General features: G+C 37.4%; 5 protein-coding genes across 6 annotated transcripts in view; 2 read left to right on the top strand and 3 right to left on the bottom strand.

Annotated features, from left to right (window-relative positions):
- The window catches only part of LOC115995817 (K(+) efflux antiporter 2, chloroplastic-like), an 8,742-nt gene extending 5,110 nt beyond the window's left edge, over nt 1-3,632 (bottom strand). The window contains exons 1-7 of the mRNA XM_031234969.1: nt 3,398-3,632; nt 1,652-3,325; nt 1,323-1,494; nt 1,074-1,164; nt 632-768; nt 465-524; nt 237-356 (exon numbers count right to left, since the gene is read on the bottom strand). Coding sequence (XP_031090829.1) covers nt 237-356; nt 465-524; nt 632-768; nt 1,074-1,164; nt 1,323-1,494; nt 1,652-3,258 — 2,187 coding nt within the window. The 5' untranslated portion in view covers nt 3,259-3,325; nt 3,398-3,632. The remainder of the gene's footprint in view (nt 1-236; nt 357-464; nt 525-631; nt 769-1,073; nt 1,165-1,322; nt 1,495-1,651; nt 3,326-3,397) is intronic.
- Nucleotides 3,633-4,308: 676 nt separating this feature from the next.
- On the top strand, nt 4,309-5,440 carry LOC115995824 (actin-depolymerizing factor 10-like). Its single transcript, XM_031234977.1, has 3 exons — nt 4,309-4,493; nt 4,610-4,875; nt 4,980-5,440. Exons 1-3 carry the CDS (start codon nt 4,491-4,493, stop codon nt 5,128-5,130), a joined length of 420 nt encoding a protein of 139 aa, XP_031090837.1. The 5' UTR covers nt 4,309-4,490; the 3' UTR covers nt 5,131-5,440.
- A 67-nt stretch (nt 5,441-5,507) lies between these two features.
- On the bottom strand, nt 5,508-9,703 carry LOC115995819 (DEAD-box ATP-dependent RNA helicase 6-like). Of its 2 annotated transcripts, XM_031234973.1 has the most exons (11): nt 9,648-9,703; nt 9,258-9,559; nt 9,078-9,138; nt 8,333-8,567; nt 7,856-8,094; nt 7,459-7,710; nt 7,205-7,385; nt 6,704-6,792; nt 6,556-6,629; nt 6,345-6,466; nt 5,508-5,905 (listed from the first exon to the last, which is right to left on the bottom strand). In XM_031234973.1, the coding sequence occupies exons 2-10, from the start codon at nt 9,485-9,487 to the stop codon at nt 6,388-6,390; spliced, it is 1,440 nt and encodes a 479-aa protein (XP_031090833.1). In that variant the 5' UTR covers nt 9,488-9,559; nt 9,648-9,703; the 3' UTR covers nt 5,508-5,905; nt 6,345-6,387. The 2 variants fall into 2 exon arrangements, with proteins under 2 accessions (XP_031090833.1, XP_031090832.1); XM_031234972.1 differs by lacking the exon at nt 9,648-9,703 and having other exon boundaries at nt 9,258-9,641.
- A 1,924-nt stretch (nt 9,704-11,627) lies between these two features.
- LOC115995822 (LIM domain-containing protein PLIM2c-like) lies at nt 11,628-13,074 on the bottom strand. The gene is made up of 5 exons (XM_031234975.1): nt 12,828-13,074; nt 12,629-12,728; nt 12,441-12,466; nt 12,203-12,292; nt 11,628-12,121 (listed from the first exon to the last, which is right to left on the bottom strand). The coding sequence occupies exons 1-5, from the start codon at nt 12,963-12,965 to the stop codon at nt 11,831-11,833; spliced, it is 645 nt and encodes a 214-aa protein (XP_031090835.1). The 5' UTR covers nt 12,966-13,074; the 3' UTR covers nt 11,628-11,830.
- Nucleotides 13,075-13,936: 862 nt separating this feature from the next.
- Nucleotides 13,937-16,912, top strand: LOC115995818 (FT-interacting protein 7-like). The gene has a single exon (XM_031234971.1). It carries the CDS (start codon nt 13,937-13,939, stop codon nt 16,910-16,912), a length of 2,976 nt encoding a protein of 991 aa, XP_031090831.1.
- Nucleotides 16,913-17,221: the final 309 nt, after the last annotated feature.

Genomic DNA, 17,221 nt, shown 5'->3' with positions numbered 1-17,221 from the left:
TAAAAAAAAAAAAAAAAAAAAAAAAAAAGGTCAAGTACCTTCAGCTAAACAAGAAATGGGGTAAAAAGCTGAATACTCATAGTGATTTTAGTTAAACAAGAAATGAGGTGAAAACCTGAATGCTCATAGTGATTTCAGGGAGACACCATAACGTTTGCTTCATTCAAAAAAAAATTTAAAGATAAAACTGTTCAAGTCCCTTCAGCAAGACCAACAAAACAGATGCCAGGCGTTACCTGGAGGACAACAGCTGTGGATGATAATGCAAGACCATTCCCAATGACAATTGCTGCAGGACCAGGCTGTGCAGCAACGACATGAGTTATCAAGCCAACCACTGCAGCTGTCACTAACACCTACATTTGTTTATGCACATAAAACATTGAGGCAATGTTAAAAGGCAGAATACCAACAAGGTAACAACTTATATTGTCCCCAAAAAAAAAAAAAAAATTAGCAGTCACCTGAGCAGTGCCCAAACCAAAAACATACTTCTTCATGGAACTTAGCCTCTCAACAGAAAGCTGCCAAGTAAAGATCAAAGCAGAGGTGGAAACTCCCATCATTACCTGAGGGTTAAACGGAATAGCCTAGAAAAATAGCTGCTATTTCCTATCTTTGCAAATCCTACCTCCAGTCCAATATTAAATAGCAGGAAGACAACTCCAAATTCAGCTATTGCCTTGGTTCCATGTACATGACGAATAATAGATAGACCATGAGGTCCAATCAAGATTCCAGCAGCCAGGTACCCAAGAACAGGACTTCCTGAACATTGCAGCAGACAGGAGATAAGCTATGAATTGGCAATTGCCCAGAGCATATATCCAGGTCATGAAAACTATAATATGCAGTCTGAATTTTCACTAAGAAAGGGATATTCCTGGCAGAAGATAAAGTTGTTCCATATTACAGAACCCACAACAAATTGAGCTATGACTGGAGTAAGAAATCACAAACAGGAGACAGTCTAGTGAAAGGCAAAAATGAAGAAGAGATAACCCAATGGAATGTTCAGTATAAGTTGAGACAGTTACCACCTCAGGAAGAATTAAACATAGAAGATTAACTACCTCCTGGGATTTTCTGGAAGAGAGGCACAAATACAACACTTGCAAGCAGTAACCAGAGCATGTCAAGAAGGGAAGCTTCCTCCTCATTTACCTAAAAAGTGCAGAAAACTGAATTACAAAGTATAAGGATAGACTCATAAGCCAAGACTGGCTTTCTCTACCTCACTTGCAAAACACAGAATAAAAATATAAATATTGAAAGATGGCATTTAAGCCAACTGAAGTAAAATGAGTGTTGTAAGAACATACCTCTTGATGAGGAAGCTTATCCATCAGTTTCTTTATTTTCAGAGGCAGTTTCTTTATTTGTCGGACTAGGGGCTTTGTGTTTATGGAAACCTCATCAATACTAGTAGTAATGGCGTCTGGCTGCTGAAATAGCTTAGAAATTTGCTCAGCCCGATTGATATAGAAGAAAATTCTGTGAAAGATTTCAGCAGCATATCAAATGTTAGCGACTGTGGCAAATAATAGCAACTTTATGAAGCAAGGTCAAAACATAACCAGGCAGGTTTAGTACAGTTACTGCCACTGTAGAATAGCACAAGAAAAAACCAAATCGGAACAGTCACTCTTACCCTACTCCAAAAAGCAATGAACCAACCACCAATTTAAGTAATTCTTTCCTTGCTGATTCTATAAGACCATGAAAAACTGAAGCTGGTGTGAATTCTTCGCCATCTGCAGAAAATGAGAAGAAAGATGCAGAAAAGAAACGGGATGATTTATTCAATAAGGATTTTGGAGCATTTAATGGTGAGCTATCCCTGGCTGACTCCTTCTGCAATTCCTGTTTTTTACTTTGAGCATTTTTTGATTTCTCTGAATCCAATTCACCATCTTCTTTGTCACTTTCATCAGATAACTGTGCTTCATCAGTCTTATAGCCTGTTATATCAAATTGGTTATTTGCTAATGGTTCTGCAGTTACCCAAGCATCCTCAGCTAGCACCTCCCCTAGCTTTTCAACATCAGATATATTTCCCTCACTCACGTCATCCTCAAGAGCAATCCCCTCACCTAGTACCTGTCCATTTGTAGCTTCTGTGGAATCAACATTTGAAATTGCTAGGCTCTTTTCTGCTTTCTGTAAGGCAATCTCTGCATCACTGACACGCTGTGTAGCATCGAGTTCAAAAGCAACAGCTTGCTCAGCTAAAAGCATTATGTTTGCCACATCTTCCTCAGCCTTAAAAACATTCATTTCTGCTTGCTCTACAACCTCATTTAGCCTTTCTACTTCCTTTTGTAACTCTTCCTTTCTGTTCTGTAATTGCCTCAGTTCATCAATACAATTGGCTAAGCAATCCTGGCATTCACTTATATCTTTGTGAGCAGCCAAAAGCAGTTCATTGCCCTCTGTTGATGTAGTTGGTGCTTCCCCATTGCTTTCTCCAGATGTTTCCTGGGACCCACTACTTTCTTTTGAAACCTCCAATGAGTCCATTGCCACCTGAAGCCTTGCCTCAGCCAAAGAAAGTGCCATGGTTGCTTTTTGTACGGCTTCTTTAGCTGCAGTTTCTTCATTTACTATCTCTCGGATACTATTGAGCACATTGTTAACATCGTTGCGGGCATTTGCTGCTTCGTCCTTCAACAGTATTGCTGCTTCTGATATCCTCTGAGCTTTCTCTTCAAACATAGTGCTATTAATGCGTGCAACCTCCAAATCCTTAAGTGCTTTCTGAAAATGCTCCCTTAAACCATCCAAAGTAGGTTCCTCTGCTGCCTCTTCCTCTTCTTTATGTTCATGTTCCCCTTTCAAACTGCTAATTTCTGCAACGGGATTAGTCTCAATACCTGGGCTTCCATCACTATCACTCTCACTCTCACTGGAATCTGAATCCCTGACATTACCATTATTAACATATGATACTGAATCATTTCCTTGACAACGAGGTAATAGTACTCCCCTGTATGTCTTTAGGCAGATAATGTTCCCACATGAATTGGAATTGCACAAATAACAATTGAACAACAACCTTGAACTGAGGGTACTTTGGTCCCTACTAGCAGTAATTTGCTTTAAACGCTTTGTTGGGAGAGTATTAAACAAAAATTTTGAACTTCCCAGAGATTTACTATTTGAAACCTTGGAAGTGTTTGATTGATTGAATATTCCAAAAGCCACAGCTTCACTAGAGTGTGCCACAAACGGCTGGAGAAGACAATACGCAAAGCCCATTTATTCTCCTCTACTCTAAATTCACCAAGATAAAACCTTTGTCCTTCATTTACCTGAAACCATACACCTGGCGAAAGAAAAACAGCAATTTCAGAACAAATATTACCTCGGCAGCTGATTAAAGCAGCAAAAATCATACCTTTTTCCTCCACAAAGTATAGCTGCTCTTCTTAATCCGGAAGTATGTTCATATGCATAAGCAAATGAAAACAGGGAGCTGAACTGACTATTGACCGTGTGAAGAACCGAATTTGAAAGCTAGCAGAGAGAGAAAATCAATGGCGGAATTCCAGAAGAGAGAGAAAGTTTGATTAGGACTGACGTGGCGGATTGATGTTTTCAATGAACACCTTATTTTCCGTTTTTGGATGACCAAAGAAAATTAGTTTTGTTACTGGATATTCCAATATATACCCTTTTATGTTTTCTTTACTGGTATATTTATTAATGAACCCAAAAAAAAAAAAAAAAAAAAAAAGTACTTGTAAATATCTTAAATTTTATTAAATATTTAACAATTTTTGAACCACTCCATTTTGATATTTACATATACAACAAATGTGTAGCATGAAACAATGCCAGCAAACCTCAAATGCATGATCAACTCAAGGCCCGTGTGTGCTACCTTTTCTTCCTCTACATACATATTTATTAAAGTTATAGTAACATTTTTGTTTACCAATCATTTCATATGTGATATTTACTATCGGATACTAAACATTTATTAGCATTTCTAAGATTTTGATTTTGGATTAGTGTTTTGGAAAAGTAAAATAAAAATAAATGAGTGATTCGCGCATAACTATTAAAGTTATAATATATTCCGTAATTGTTATTTACCGATCATTTTATATGTGGCATTTACCATTGAATGCTAAATACGTATAAGCATTTTAATTACTTTGATTTTGGATCAGTATATTGAAAAAAGAACTAGGGGTGATTCGTGAAAATAGGATTTTGAATGTAAAGTTTGATGCATAGATAGCAATATAAAAATAAAAGAAATAGTGCATGGTGAAAATACAAGCCTACAAGACTTTAGCTTCATTCTCCCTAAAAACTGTCCTAAAAGATCTCTCAGCCTATAGAACATTTCTTCATCATAACCCTCCACAACTAATCAAGCTAAAAGGATCCTCATTTCTCTCTTCCTCTTTCTCTCTCTCTCCCCCTTTTTCTTTTCAAAACTCCGCAAACGAGCTCACTAAGTTAATCACTCGCTACACAAAATGGTATGTTATGTTCTTGGAACATTCATCCTTTCTTCTTCCTCTTGTTTCATTAGATTATTAATATTATTATTATTATTGTGTTGTGTAATGAATGTGGATAATGGGTGCATTGGCAGGCAAATTCTGCATCTGGGGTTGGCGTGTTCGACGAATGCAAACTGAAGTTCATGGAGCTGAAGTCGAAGAGGAACTTCAGATACATCATTTTCAAGATTGATGAAACAGGGCAGGCTGTGGTGGTTGAGAAGATGGGGTCTCATGAAGAGACTCATGATGATTTCACCAAGAGCTTACCCTCCAATGATTGTCGTTTTGCTGTTTTCGACTATGATTTCACCACCCAAGAGAATTGCCAGAGGAGCAGGATCTTCTTCATTGCCTGGTAAGCCAATCTATACCCGATCCTCTCATTAGTTTCATAGTGATGGAATATCAGATCCCGGATGCTATATATTCTTCTTTTTCTTTTTCTTTTGGATTAATTAGGTCACCAGAAACCGCAAGTGTGAGGAACAAGATGGTGTATGCAGCCTCCAAGGACAAATTCAGGAGAGAATTGGATGGTGTTCAGGTTGAGTTGCAGGCAACTGATCCAAGTGAGATGAGCTTGGATATCTTCAAGGGGAGGGCACACTAAAATGTTTTCTTCAATACATATTATATACTTGCAAAACATACTTTCCCAAAAAAATTGCATTTTTATTTTTATTTTTATTTATAAGCATCTCAATGGTTATGGCCAATCTGGGTTGTGTTTGGCTGACTATTGATGATTGTGTTAGTGCTGAGGATGAGATCAGCATATCCCCATTCTTGGTTTGTTTTTTTTTATTTTTGTTGCTCAAATGTTCCATCTAGTTGTCTTTGAATTTTGATTACATTATTGTATACCTTTTGATTTATTATGTTCTGTTTCTGAATTAATAATAGATCATACTTGTATACCATATTAACATCATATGACATCATTGACATGACAACATAGGAGAAAGAGCACAAGAAAACACAGGATTGTACTACACATAGATGCTTTATATTTCTCCATACATAAATCATTGAAGATGTTCAATGGAGAACATCAATCATTAATAATTCTACAAATTGATGCCTACAAGCATAAAGAAAGATCTGAAACACACTGCACATAAAAGGGGGAAGTCATCAACCTTCTATGAGTATGATCATACAGGCCATGGTGAGAAACACTTTTTCTTTTGTGAAAAACAGTCAGCAACAACCATACATTGACAATAACTAAACCAATCAGCTGTTTTGGGATATATGTACTCCGGGATAGTGGGATTCTCGTACAGAGTTTTAAGCGCAACAAATCCAACCCTGACAGCGCAGTTTCCATTCGAAGTAGCCCCCTAAGACATTAGGTACCTTCACAGAAAGGAGCTCACCATATTCTGCACGAAACATGTGTTTCTGTTAACGTATCTTTTACATGATATAAGAAAAGGAAATATTGTTTTCAAAAACATAACACGAGAGGGATGGTACCGGTGTAGTAACTTTGTCTAATTTGAAAATGACGAGTACAATTTTAGTACATTTGTTTTCCTTGCGTACCCTTACACAATGTATTGTGTAAAAGTGGACAATATGCTTGCAGCACACACACATTAAATAATCACCGTAAGGATATTTTAGGTATATCACGTTAAAAAATGAAACTTATTTTCCAAAAGTTCTGTGCCAAAAGCAATGAGACGACAATTATGGGATGCAGTATGACTGGAGAACAGGAAGTCAGGAAATTGAAGAAAGAATTCATTGTTAATCTCTCTTTTTTTGGAGCTCGGTACTTAACTCTATAGTACAATTTCATTCTTTTGTAAGTCTCACCTCTGGAACCACCGTTAACCTCAATCCAAGCGTCCATCACAGATCACCGGCAGTATATACCTTGATCGATATGTGGAGGAATTTGCTTGATCTCAGTTCCAAGTTCTTGCTCAATTCTATAGCTGAAGGTGCAAAACATTAGAGATTAAAAAGGCAAGCACGTTAAAAACCAGCAAGCTATTATAAAGGAAAAGGCATTGTATAAGCATACAGATTGAAGCGATCCTCATAAGTTATCAGATTTACAGCTAGACCAAGGTGTCCAAATCTCCCTGACCGTCCAACCTGCATTTAAAATAAACCTCAAAAACAAAATAACATTCAAATATACACACTAGCCAGAGATCTAATCGACATACCCTATGTAGATATGTTTCGGAATTCTTTGGGAAATCAAAGTTGATAACAACATTGACTGCTTGAATATCTATTCCTCTTGTAAAGAGATCTGTAATTTTAGATCAGAGAGGGGGGGAAGAAAATAATAAGGAATTACATTAGAGTCATCACAGAGAAAACTTCATAGTAGGAATGTAATAACCAAGTCATTAAAGTTGAAATTATGGCTTATGGACATAAACAGATAAATCATAAGATGTTTGCTTGGAGGCAGACTTAACCATAATTATAAATGGGAAATTAACCTCAACAAAATTTATTAGTTTTTGTTTGGCAAAACTGATGGCTTCTTCAAAAAAGAGATCTTTGAAGAGCTTCACGAGCTCCTTGAAATTTGAAAAAAGAATTTTTTTTTTTTAACTCTTATTTGGCCTATAAGAAGTCTCTTTTATAGTTTACAGCTTGGCCCAGATTCTCATAGTTTAAAGCTGTGGTCTCAGAAGTGGGTACAAGTAACATACCAGTACAAACAAGATTCCTACAGGCACCATTGCGGAAGTCATGAAATACTCTATTCCGATGATCTTGAAGCATCTTTGCATGAATATAGAAGCAAGAATAGCCAAGCTCCGTGATCTTCTTGGCCAGAAGCTCAACCCGATTTACCGAATTGCAGAAAATAATTGATTGGTTGATTTGAAGCTGTAGACACATGGTAGGATATATCATTTTCAAGAAGGTTAAATAAACACAAAAACTGTAGGTAGAGACTAACCTTTGAGAAGAGTGTGTTCAGGCAATGAACCTTCTGCCTTTCTTCTACAAAAGCATAAAACTGTGTTATACCCTTTAGAGTAAGCTCATCCATCAGATTGATAACGTAGGGCTTCTGCAAATATCTATCTTTGAAATCCTTCACTGTAACTGGGAATGTAGCTGAAAACATCAAAATTTGACGATTTGTAGGCAAAAACCGTATTAATTGCCCTATAGAAGGTTGGAACTCTGGTGATAGAAGCTTGTCAGCCTGAAAGACATAAGAGCAGAAACCATTGAATGTTTTCAGCTTTCATTTCATTGGAGGTGAAAAACAGAAAAACAAAGAAAAAAGGCCACTGTTAACTAATGAATCATAGGAATAATCAATAAATTAAAGCCCTGACTTTTCATACCTCGTCCATAACAAGCATTGAACAATCTTTTAAAATGCAAACTCCTTTTCTTACAAGGTCTAGTATTCTTCCGGGGGTTCCCACCAGCAAATGAACTGGTTGATATAGACGCATAATGTCATCTTTTAAGCTAGTTCCCCCAGTAGAAACCATGATTTCAATTTGTAAGTGCTTCCCGAGTTCTTTACAAACTTGTGATGTCTGCAGAGCCAATTCTCGAGTTGGGACAAGGATAATACCTGTGCATTTAAAGGCACAATGCTATGAGGGAGGTGAGTAATAAATCTCATTACAACGTAAAGGAAATTCAGAATCAGAAGCAAGTGAATCAAGGCATATTAATACAACTGAAATGATATTAAGATAGATAAGGGGAGACAACTAAAATAATATATTGATATTATACAAAATATCAATATATTATCAAGATAAAAGGTCCACTACAAAGAGTAACAGTCAAAAGGTTCAGATTCAGACATTGAATAGCATTTTTATCCTGATCGATTTTTTCCAATGCAGGAATGCAGAAGGCAGCAGTTTTTCCAGTTCCATTTTTTGCTCTAGCAAGAATGTCACTTCCAGTTAGGGCAATTGGGATGCTCTCCTCCTGGATAGGGGATGGTCTCTCAAATCCCTTCTCATATATCCCCATGAGCAGTTCACGTTTCAGAAAATAATCTTCAAACTCATTCCCCTTAGTAGCTGTCACATCCTGTAAACAAAATGCTATTAAACCACAATAAACTTATATGACATAGGCAATAAAAGTCAATAAATGATCATACAGAAATATAAATATTGAAGAGTGACAAAGTGCCTCTTATGCAAACTTCCATCAGCAATGAATTTTAAACACATCGAAGTATATAAGAGATACAAGACATTTAAATAAATAAATAAGTTTTGAACCTTGGGAAAACAAAGAGGAAGCAAATGAACACATACATATCCCTAAAAAGAACAAAATGCACCCACATGAAGCTAGACAACACAAATTGGGATCAATCGAAAAGATCAAGAAAATGCATAGCAACCTATAGCATGTAAGCAATAAAGACTACTCTTTTCTCATGGCACATCACCCAAAGCCATACTTTTCTAGTGAAAAATGCCAACTTGCTATTCCAAATGCCTTGGTGGGTGATTAATTTCCCAGTGTGTGGGAAGAAACTAAACAATACAATGGTCAAGACCGCTCAAAGCTCATTGATTGCAATTGTACCTCGGTTCTGTAGCGTGTATCAGGGGGAGGTAACTTCAACTGCGCCTTCCAATCTTGCGAACTGGATAAGGAGCAAAAGAGTGTAAGCTTGCAACTCACTTATATTAAGCTTATTAAACATTAAAGACTCGATTTTTAAACAGCCATGAGCATAACACCATAAAGAAAACCAAATCTTACCTCGAATCAATCGCTTCAGACTGTACGGTCTTTTCAACCTCGTCGACGGCGGAATCAGCAGTCAACTGATTGTTCCTTCTGAGCCACTGCTGATTCGGTAATGGACTTCTCTGCACATACTGGTGAGGGTTTCTCGGTTGAAAAGCAAGATTAGCATTAGAATTCAGGCCGCCATCACCACGTCCCCCGCCGCCCATCCCCGGCGGCGGATATCTTGGTCTGGAATGCATCGCTAGATTTTACTCCAAAGTCCCCGGGAACCAGACCTCCAAAAGTCAACGAACTTCAAATAAAGACAGAATCTGCGAATTTCGAATAATAGTTTTCGTTTCAGGGAATCTTAGATTGAAAAAATTCAAAGCTTCAGGGGAAACAAATTGAAAATGATACTGCTGATGAAGAAGAATAGAAGACGAATAAACGACCAAGCCTAGGGCGTCGAATGGATTTTTAAAAATTACAAAATGGACACTTTATTTATAATTTATTATGGAATTTGGTCCTTGTATCCAATAGTACAAATGGACATGTTCGTGTAACACTAACATTTTAATACGAGAATTATATTTAATAACTTTTTCATCTAAATCTAAATAAAATATAATAGGTCTTAATCTAAGTTATATTATTGATTTATGTATGTATTTTTAGTAAATTCATCTCCAACATAAAATATCAAATTTTACCCCAAAATGAATATTTCTTACACCAAAATTTTTCATTTCCAATCCATTTACACCAAATTTTATTCCTACACTAAAATTAGTTATATTCTCATAAATTAAAATTTTATATTGATACTTGTGTTATTTTAATATGACATATAGTTGCAATTTAATGTAATTTAGTAAATTACAATCTTAATTGTGTTTTATGTAATTTAATTTTTAATTAAATTATATTCAATATTAGTCATGGTGTCTTGTATGAAGCTTGATTTCGTGTTTCTCATGGAAACTAAGGTGGAATGGGTGCATAATGGATGTTTCCATGTCAAGTTTGGTTTTGATGGTTTGTTTTATGTTAACAGTTTTGGGTTGAGTGGGGGCTTGGCGTTGTTGTGGAGAAAGAATAATACGGCCAAGCTGTTGAGTTTCTCTAATAATTATGTGGATGTGGAGTAGTGTGGAGGTCAGTTTGGTGGCTTTCCCTTATGGCGTACGACTAGTTTAAATGACTTTCCATAGTGTAACAGTCACTTTGAGCGACTCTAATGGCCTTATGTTTCAGCACGAGAAGTGTGGGGGCTCCTCATCCCGAGTCCATGCTTCGCGGTTTTAGAGAAGTTATTGAATATTATAATTATGATTTTTTTATATACTATTATTTTAAAAATATATTTCAACACAACTAAAATTATAATATTAAATATTAATATTACATATATTTTTGTGCCGCAAAAAAAAAATTACATGTCCGTAATATATCAAATAATAGTATATAAGCATCGGATTTGAAATATGGAATCACTCAAAATTTAAATATTCTTTATTAAAAAATTCCTGCAATTTATGAGTTTATCAACCAGTTACAGAAGTTTGACATTGAATTACTTATCAACTAACAAATACTAAAATACTTTTATTTTATTTTTTTTTTGAAAATATACTAAAATACTTAAATTAAGAGAAAATTATCAAAATAGCCATTTGACTATGTTGTTTTTGCCAATTTGGTTCATATGTTGGTCCCGCAATATTTGAGGGATTTAATGTTGGCACATTATCTAATTTGCTCAAAATAGAGGTAGTTAGCCAAATCAAAATGAAATGGTGAAATCAGCATAGTTTCCATAGACTATTTTGTTCATAAACATTCTGCTAAACAAAATATGGTAGCTGATAACATTGCGAATTGAACTAATAATTTCTGCAAAACTTTCAGAGGCATCATGAATCCACCTGCTGAGTGTGAATGACTTGAGGACTTGCCGGCCGGACTTGACAGAGATGTAAGACATTTACCTTCCACATTTACGGTCACTCTGATTGACTCAGTATATCCTTTATAATTTATATAATTTGTATTCAAAATCATATATCTATATTTAATAACCTCCAATACCTCAAAAAAAAATTTGCAAATTAAACATGTTTACATAAGGCAGAATTGCAGCAGCAATAGGTTCCATTTTTGCATTTTAAATGAAATTCCATCCTCAGCTCCATTTCATTACAGCTTTAATTTTGTACAGTAATTAAATTAAGGCTCAGTAGTTTTAAGTCATCAAGTCATGCAGAATTGAAGAGTGATATATAACATACATGAGTTTGTAATGATAGATCATGCAAAACTCCATTCATCTGTTTATAGATGAGAGTTTGAGTACAATTAATACGCAGATGAGATGAGATGAGATGAGATCAATTATGAGAACAATAAGAAAGAATGATGATATTTCATAACAACAGTACAATATAAGTGTGGTTGGAAGACAAATTAAAGAACTTGAATGAAAACAAAAGGGAAAAAAGGGGAAAACGATACTAATGGATCATATAATAATATATCAGAAAACAGGTAGGCATGCATTATTATTATGCATGGAAAATGAAAAGATGAGATGATATTAATTAGGCAGAGTCTGGCTGTTGTTTCTCAATCTCAGCAGTGTCGTCCTCCACGTCAGCTGCGAGGTCCAAGGCCATGACGGTCTTAGTCTCAGCAGAGGCAGCAGAAGCACTCCTCCTGTGAACAGCCTTAAGGACATGCTGGTAATTGCCCTTCTCCATGAACAGCTGCGCGAAATGGTGCCTGCAGTACAGGACTCCATCCAGTGCAGCATAGGTTGCGTGTGTCAGAGGACACCCTCCATGAGCACACTTGAAGCATGACCTATGGAACGCCTCCCCTTCCATGGTCACCTATACATATATATATATATACATCAGATCAGATACTTCTCGCCCGCCCCAGAAATTAAAACAAGCTAGCTAATTAAATACCTTCTCCAGAGGATACACAGTTTTGGTGCATGCAGCACATTTGTCTTGAGTTCCAGAGAACATAGCAGACACTTTGGTTGGGCCCCTTGTCTGTTCAGTAACATTATTATATATATTTTCATAACATACATATATACAAATTAATTAATTAGGCTGGTTTAGTTAATATGCGAATATATGGATATATTATTGTCAGATCAATCTTAGCTTGATTAAAGCAATTAAGGCTGAAACATACCATGGAATTCTCCCTCTCAGGCTTTGCTGCTCAATGTCAATTTAACAAATATAATGATCAGTAATCACAATTCTTTAAAAAAAACAGTCTTATAAATTAAATTAATACTGATTATATATATATATATATATATATATATATATGAATTGAAGCTAATTAAGGGTGTGTTAGTTTCAGATGGATCTCACAAGTCTGAAAGTTCTTGCTGAAATTCCCAGACTCCTTGAAGAGCTGTTCAAAGTGAGTCTTGCAGTACAGGACTCCATCCATGGAGGAGTAGTTGCTCATCTGCGAACATATATATATATGTAATTTTTCTAGCTAGCTTAGCTTAGCTTATACAATATTATATTCATAAAAAAATGAAATATCAACGTAGGTACGTACCACAAGGGTGCCTTTGCAGTGGCTGCATTTGAAGCAAGATTTGTGAAAAATACAGCCGTCAGCAGTCAGCAAATCAACAAAGTAAACGGTCTTGTCACAGGCCTTGCATTTGTCCAAGGTTCCGGTGAATGAAGCCATTTTTGGTATGTAGGTTTTGGTCTGTCTTTCTCCTCGCTTGCGCGGTTGAAACAATTAAGACCAACAAAGTGAATCTCAATAACTCTCTTGGAGTTATTTGTCTTGTTGTCTGTCCTGGTTATTGAGACTAAGAATAAAATCCTTGTCTGTGGTTTCCTATTATAGGTCTGAACCTGTATTTACGTTCTACCCAGATATTGCGCCCACCTATTGCTCATTCTTGGACACGTGATTGGAGATCCAAGTATTAGGAAGGAACAATGGACATTATTTTCTTGGAATAGAGTGAAAATAGGCCAACAACGGCCTCAACATACGTACCTTAATTAAACTTTGCATGCATGCCATCATATATGGTACGTTGCCCGCCACGCAGTCAAAATACCAAAATTTGAAAAAAAAAAAAATTATATATTTTTTGTATTATTTATTTTCATAGAAACAAGTTTATAATTAATTTGATAAAAGTCAATGGATCGGATATATATATATATATGATCACACATGCAGCTGCGAAGTTATTTTCGCCATTGCCTTCTTGTGTTCTTCCATTGCATTTCTTTGGACCTTCCATTGATTAAATATATATGCAGTGGTGGTGAAGTATACAATGTGAACATACAGTGATTCTGGCGTGCGCATATCTTGCATTCCACGTCTCTAATACTATACATTTCTTTGAACTTTTCCTTCTTTCTTCTTCTTCTTGCCAACAACTAACCGCCATTCTCTTAAGCTCAGAAAGACTTAGCTCGATGGTCTTCTTTAAGCTCTGAAACCCAGATAAAGTACAAAGGTCTTGAATTGTCTGATAACCCTTTAATTTAATTAAAGATTATTGCTCTTTTTATCCTTTTTATATATGGTTCTAACTTCTATATATCAGCTGAATTTGTTCTAAATTTTAATTTTCAGCTTGTGGCCAGCCTCTTTTCTCTTCAAATTTGGTTCTTGTGATTGTACTCTGATCCATGCACAACCTCAAGCTAGGAGTAGAAGTTGAGAGTGCTCACAATCTTATCCCTAAAGATGGGAAACACTCATTCATCACTACTTTCGTGGAGCTTCACTTTGATGGCCAGAAGTTCCGTACCACTGTGAAAGAAAGGGATCTTCATCCTGTTTGGTCTGAGAGTTTCTTCTTTAACGTTTCTGATCCCACTGATTTGCCTAACCTGAAGCTTGAGGCTGTTGTTTACAGCAACAATAAGAATGGCCGTTCAAGATCCTCTATTGGGAAAGTTTGCATCAGTGGAACATCATTTGTTCCCTATTCTGATGCTGTCTTGCTGCATTATCCTCTAGAAAAGGCAGCCATTTTCTCGCGTGCTCGAGGGGAGCTTGGCCTGAAAGTGTTTGTTACTGATGACCCTTCTGTTTGGTCCTCAAAGCCTTTTCCTGCAATGGGTTTTTCTTCACAAGTGAGCTCACAGTCAAATGTAGCAGAATCAATTGCCCAGAAATTTGCAGGCTCAGTTCCTGAATCATTCTCTGCTGGCAAGAAGGAGTTGGGACATATTTTTAGCAATCTTCCAAATCAATCTTCATATGCAGATTCTAGGGTGAATCAGATGAGGTTTGAACCTCATCAGAAGGCTTCAAAACCGGTCCATATGTATCCAGGTTCATCATCACAGCCAGTTGAATATTCACTTAAAGAGACCAGCCCTATTCTTGGAGGGGGAAGAGTTGTGGGAGGAGTCAAGAGAGCAATCACTCATGACCTTGTAGAGCCTATGCAGTTTATGTTTGTACGAGTTGTGAAAGCCCGCGGTCTTCCTTCGAAAGATGTCACAGGGAGTCTTGACCCTTATGTTGAGGTAAGAGTTGGGAATTACAAAGGAATCACAAGGCACTTTGAGAAAACAGGAAATCCAGAATGGAATGCTGTGTTTGCCTTCGCGAAAGAGAGGATGCAGTCATCAGTTTTAGATGTTGTGGTTATGGATAAGGACATTCTGAAAGATGGTTTTGTTGGAATTGTTAGATTTGACCTCCATGAGATCCCCACAAGAGTGCCTCCAGATAGTCCATTGGCTCCAGAATGGTATCACCTGGAAAACCAGAGAAGGGGAAAGAAAAATGGAGAACTAATGCTTGCTGTCTGGATTGGGACACAAGCTGATGAGGCTTTCCCTGATGCTTGCCATTCAGATGCAGCTAGTCCAGTCGATATCTCAGTTCCTCCTTCACACATTCGCTCGAAAGTCTACCACTCCCCTAGGCTATGGTATGTTAGAGCCAATGTGATTGAAGCACAGGACTTGGTTGCAGGTGAGAAAAATCGTTTCCCAGATGTTTATGTCAAGGCACAGATTGGAAACCAGGTACTCAAGACAAGATCAGTGAGAAGTCAGACCATGAATGCAATGTGGAATGAGGATCTCATGTTTGTTGCTTCAGAACCCTTCGAAGAACACCTTATACTCTCTGTTGAAGAGGCTTCCAACAAAGATGAGATCTTTGGGCAGGTCATTATACCATTGAGCACTGTCGAAAAGCGTGCTGATGATAGAATTGTTCAATCCAGATGGTACAACCTGCAAAAATCAAATGGAGATGGCACTGAGGAGCCTAAGAAGTATAAGTTTGCTACTCGGATCCATCTTCGCGTCTCCCTTGATGGAGGGTATCATGTGCTGGATGAATCAGCTCACTATAGCAGTGATTTCAGACCAACAGCAAAACAACTTTGGAAACCATCAGTAGGAATCTTGGAAGTAGGCATTTTAAATGCAAACGGTCTCCATCCGATGAAGACAAGAAATGGAAGGGGTACAAGTGACACATATTGTGTTGCTAAATATGGCCACAAATGGATCCGCACCAGGACTATAATTGACAGCTTGAGTCCAAAATACAATGAGCAGTACACTTGGGAGGTTTATGATCCTGCCACTGTTCTTACAGTAGGTGTGTTTGATAATGGGCAGCTTGGTGGTGAGAAGGGCTCAAATGGAGGAAAGGACTTGAAAATTGGGAAGGTTCGTATTCGAATCTCTAGTCTTGAAACCAACCGGGCTTACACACATTACTATCCTTTACTGGTGCTTCACCCTTCTGGTGTTAAGAAGATGGGGGAACTGCACCTTGCTATCCGGTTCACTTGCACATCATTTGTTAATATGATGTTTATGTATTCGAGACCTCTCCTGCCCAAAATGCATTATGTGAGACCATTGTCTGCAACACTGCAAGATATGCTGCGCCATCAGGCTGTCAAAATAGTGGCAACCAGGCTAGCCCGGGCTGAGCCTCCTCTGAGAAAGGAAGTGGTTGAATACATGAGTGATGCAGATTCACATCTTTGGAGCATGAGGCGTAGCAAAGCAAACTTTCACCGTCTCATGTCAGTCTTCAATGGACTGTTTTCTCTTGCAAAATGGTTTGGGGATGTTTGCAGGTGGAAGAGCCCTGTCACCACAGTGCTAGTTCACATTCTCTTCGTTATGCTTGTTTGCTTCCCGGAGCTGATTCTGCCAACTTTGTTTCTCTACATGTCTGTAATAGGCCTCTGGAGCTACAGATACAGGGAAAAGTACCCATCTCACATGAATACAAGAATGTCTTATGCTGATTCAGCACATCCCGATGAGCTTGATGAGGAATTTGATACATTTCCCACATCATGTAGCCTGGAACTGGTCCGAATGAGGTATGATCGCCTAAGATATGTTGCAGGCAGAATTCAGAAAGCTGTGGGTGATGTAGCAACCCAGGGAGAGCGGTTCCAGGCACTACTAAGCTGGAGAGATCCTCGCGCCACAGCCATTTTTATCATGTTCTGCATTCTTGCTGCCATTGTGTTTTATGTGACACATTTCCAGATATTCACTGTGATTGCAGGCTTTTACATGATGAGGCATCCTAGGTTTCGGCATAAATTGCCTCCAGCCCCTCTCAACTTTCTCCGTCGATTACCAGCCAAGACTGACAGCATGTTGTAGCTCATCATTTTATCCAAACAGCCTGGTGTGCTGGAGTTTCATCATCTTGTATGTGAGTGTACATTTAAGCTTTTCTGCAGGTTTCAAATGTGTAAATGGTCTCAGAAGGGCCTGTCTAGTAGGTGTGAGTGTAGGTGTAAGCTTTTCTGCAGATTTCAAATGTGTAAAATGTAAATGGTCTCAGAAGGGCCTGTCCAGTCCATTTTCTGCATGAAACTCTTCCTTCCATTTTTCTCTTCAAAGTTTGAATCAAGATGTATACAAACATGTATAATATGATCAAGAATATGTTTCTTCAATCTTCATGAT

The sequence above is a fragment of the Ipomoea triloba genome, chromosome 11, assembly GCF_003576645.1.
Source record: "Ipomoea triloba cultivar NCNSP0323 chromosome 11, ASM357664v1".
Taxonomy (NCBI): Eukaryota; Viridiplantae; Streptophyta; class Magnoliopsida; order Solanales; family Convolvulaceae; genus Ipomoea; species Ipomoea triloba.
Note: the sequence above shows the minus strand (reverse complement) of the source record. Positions and strands in the feature narration are given on the sequence as shown.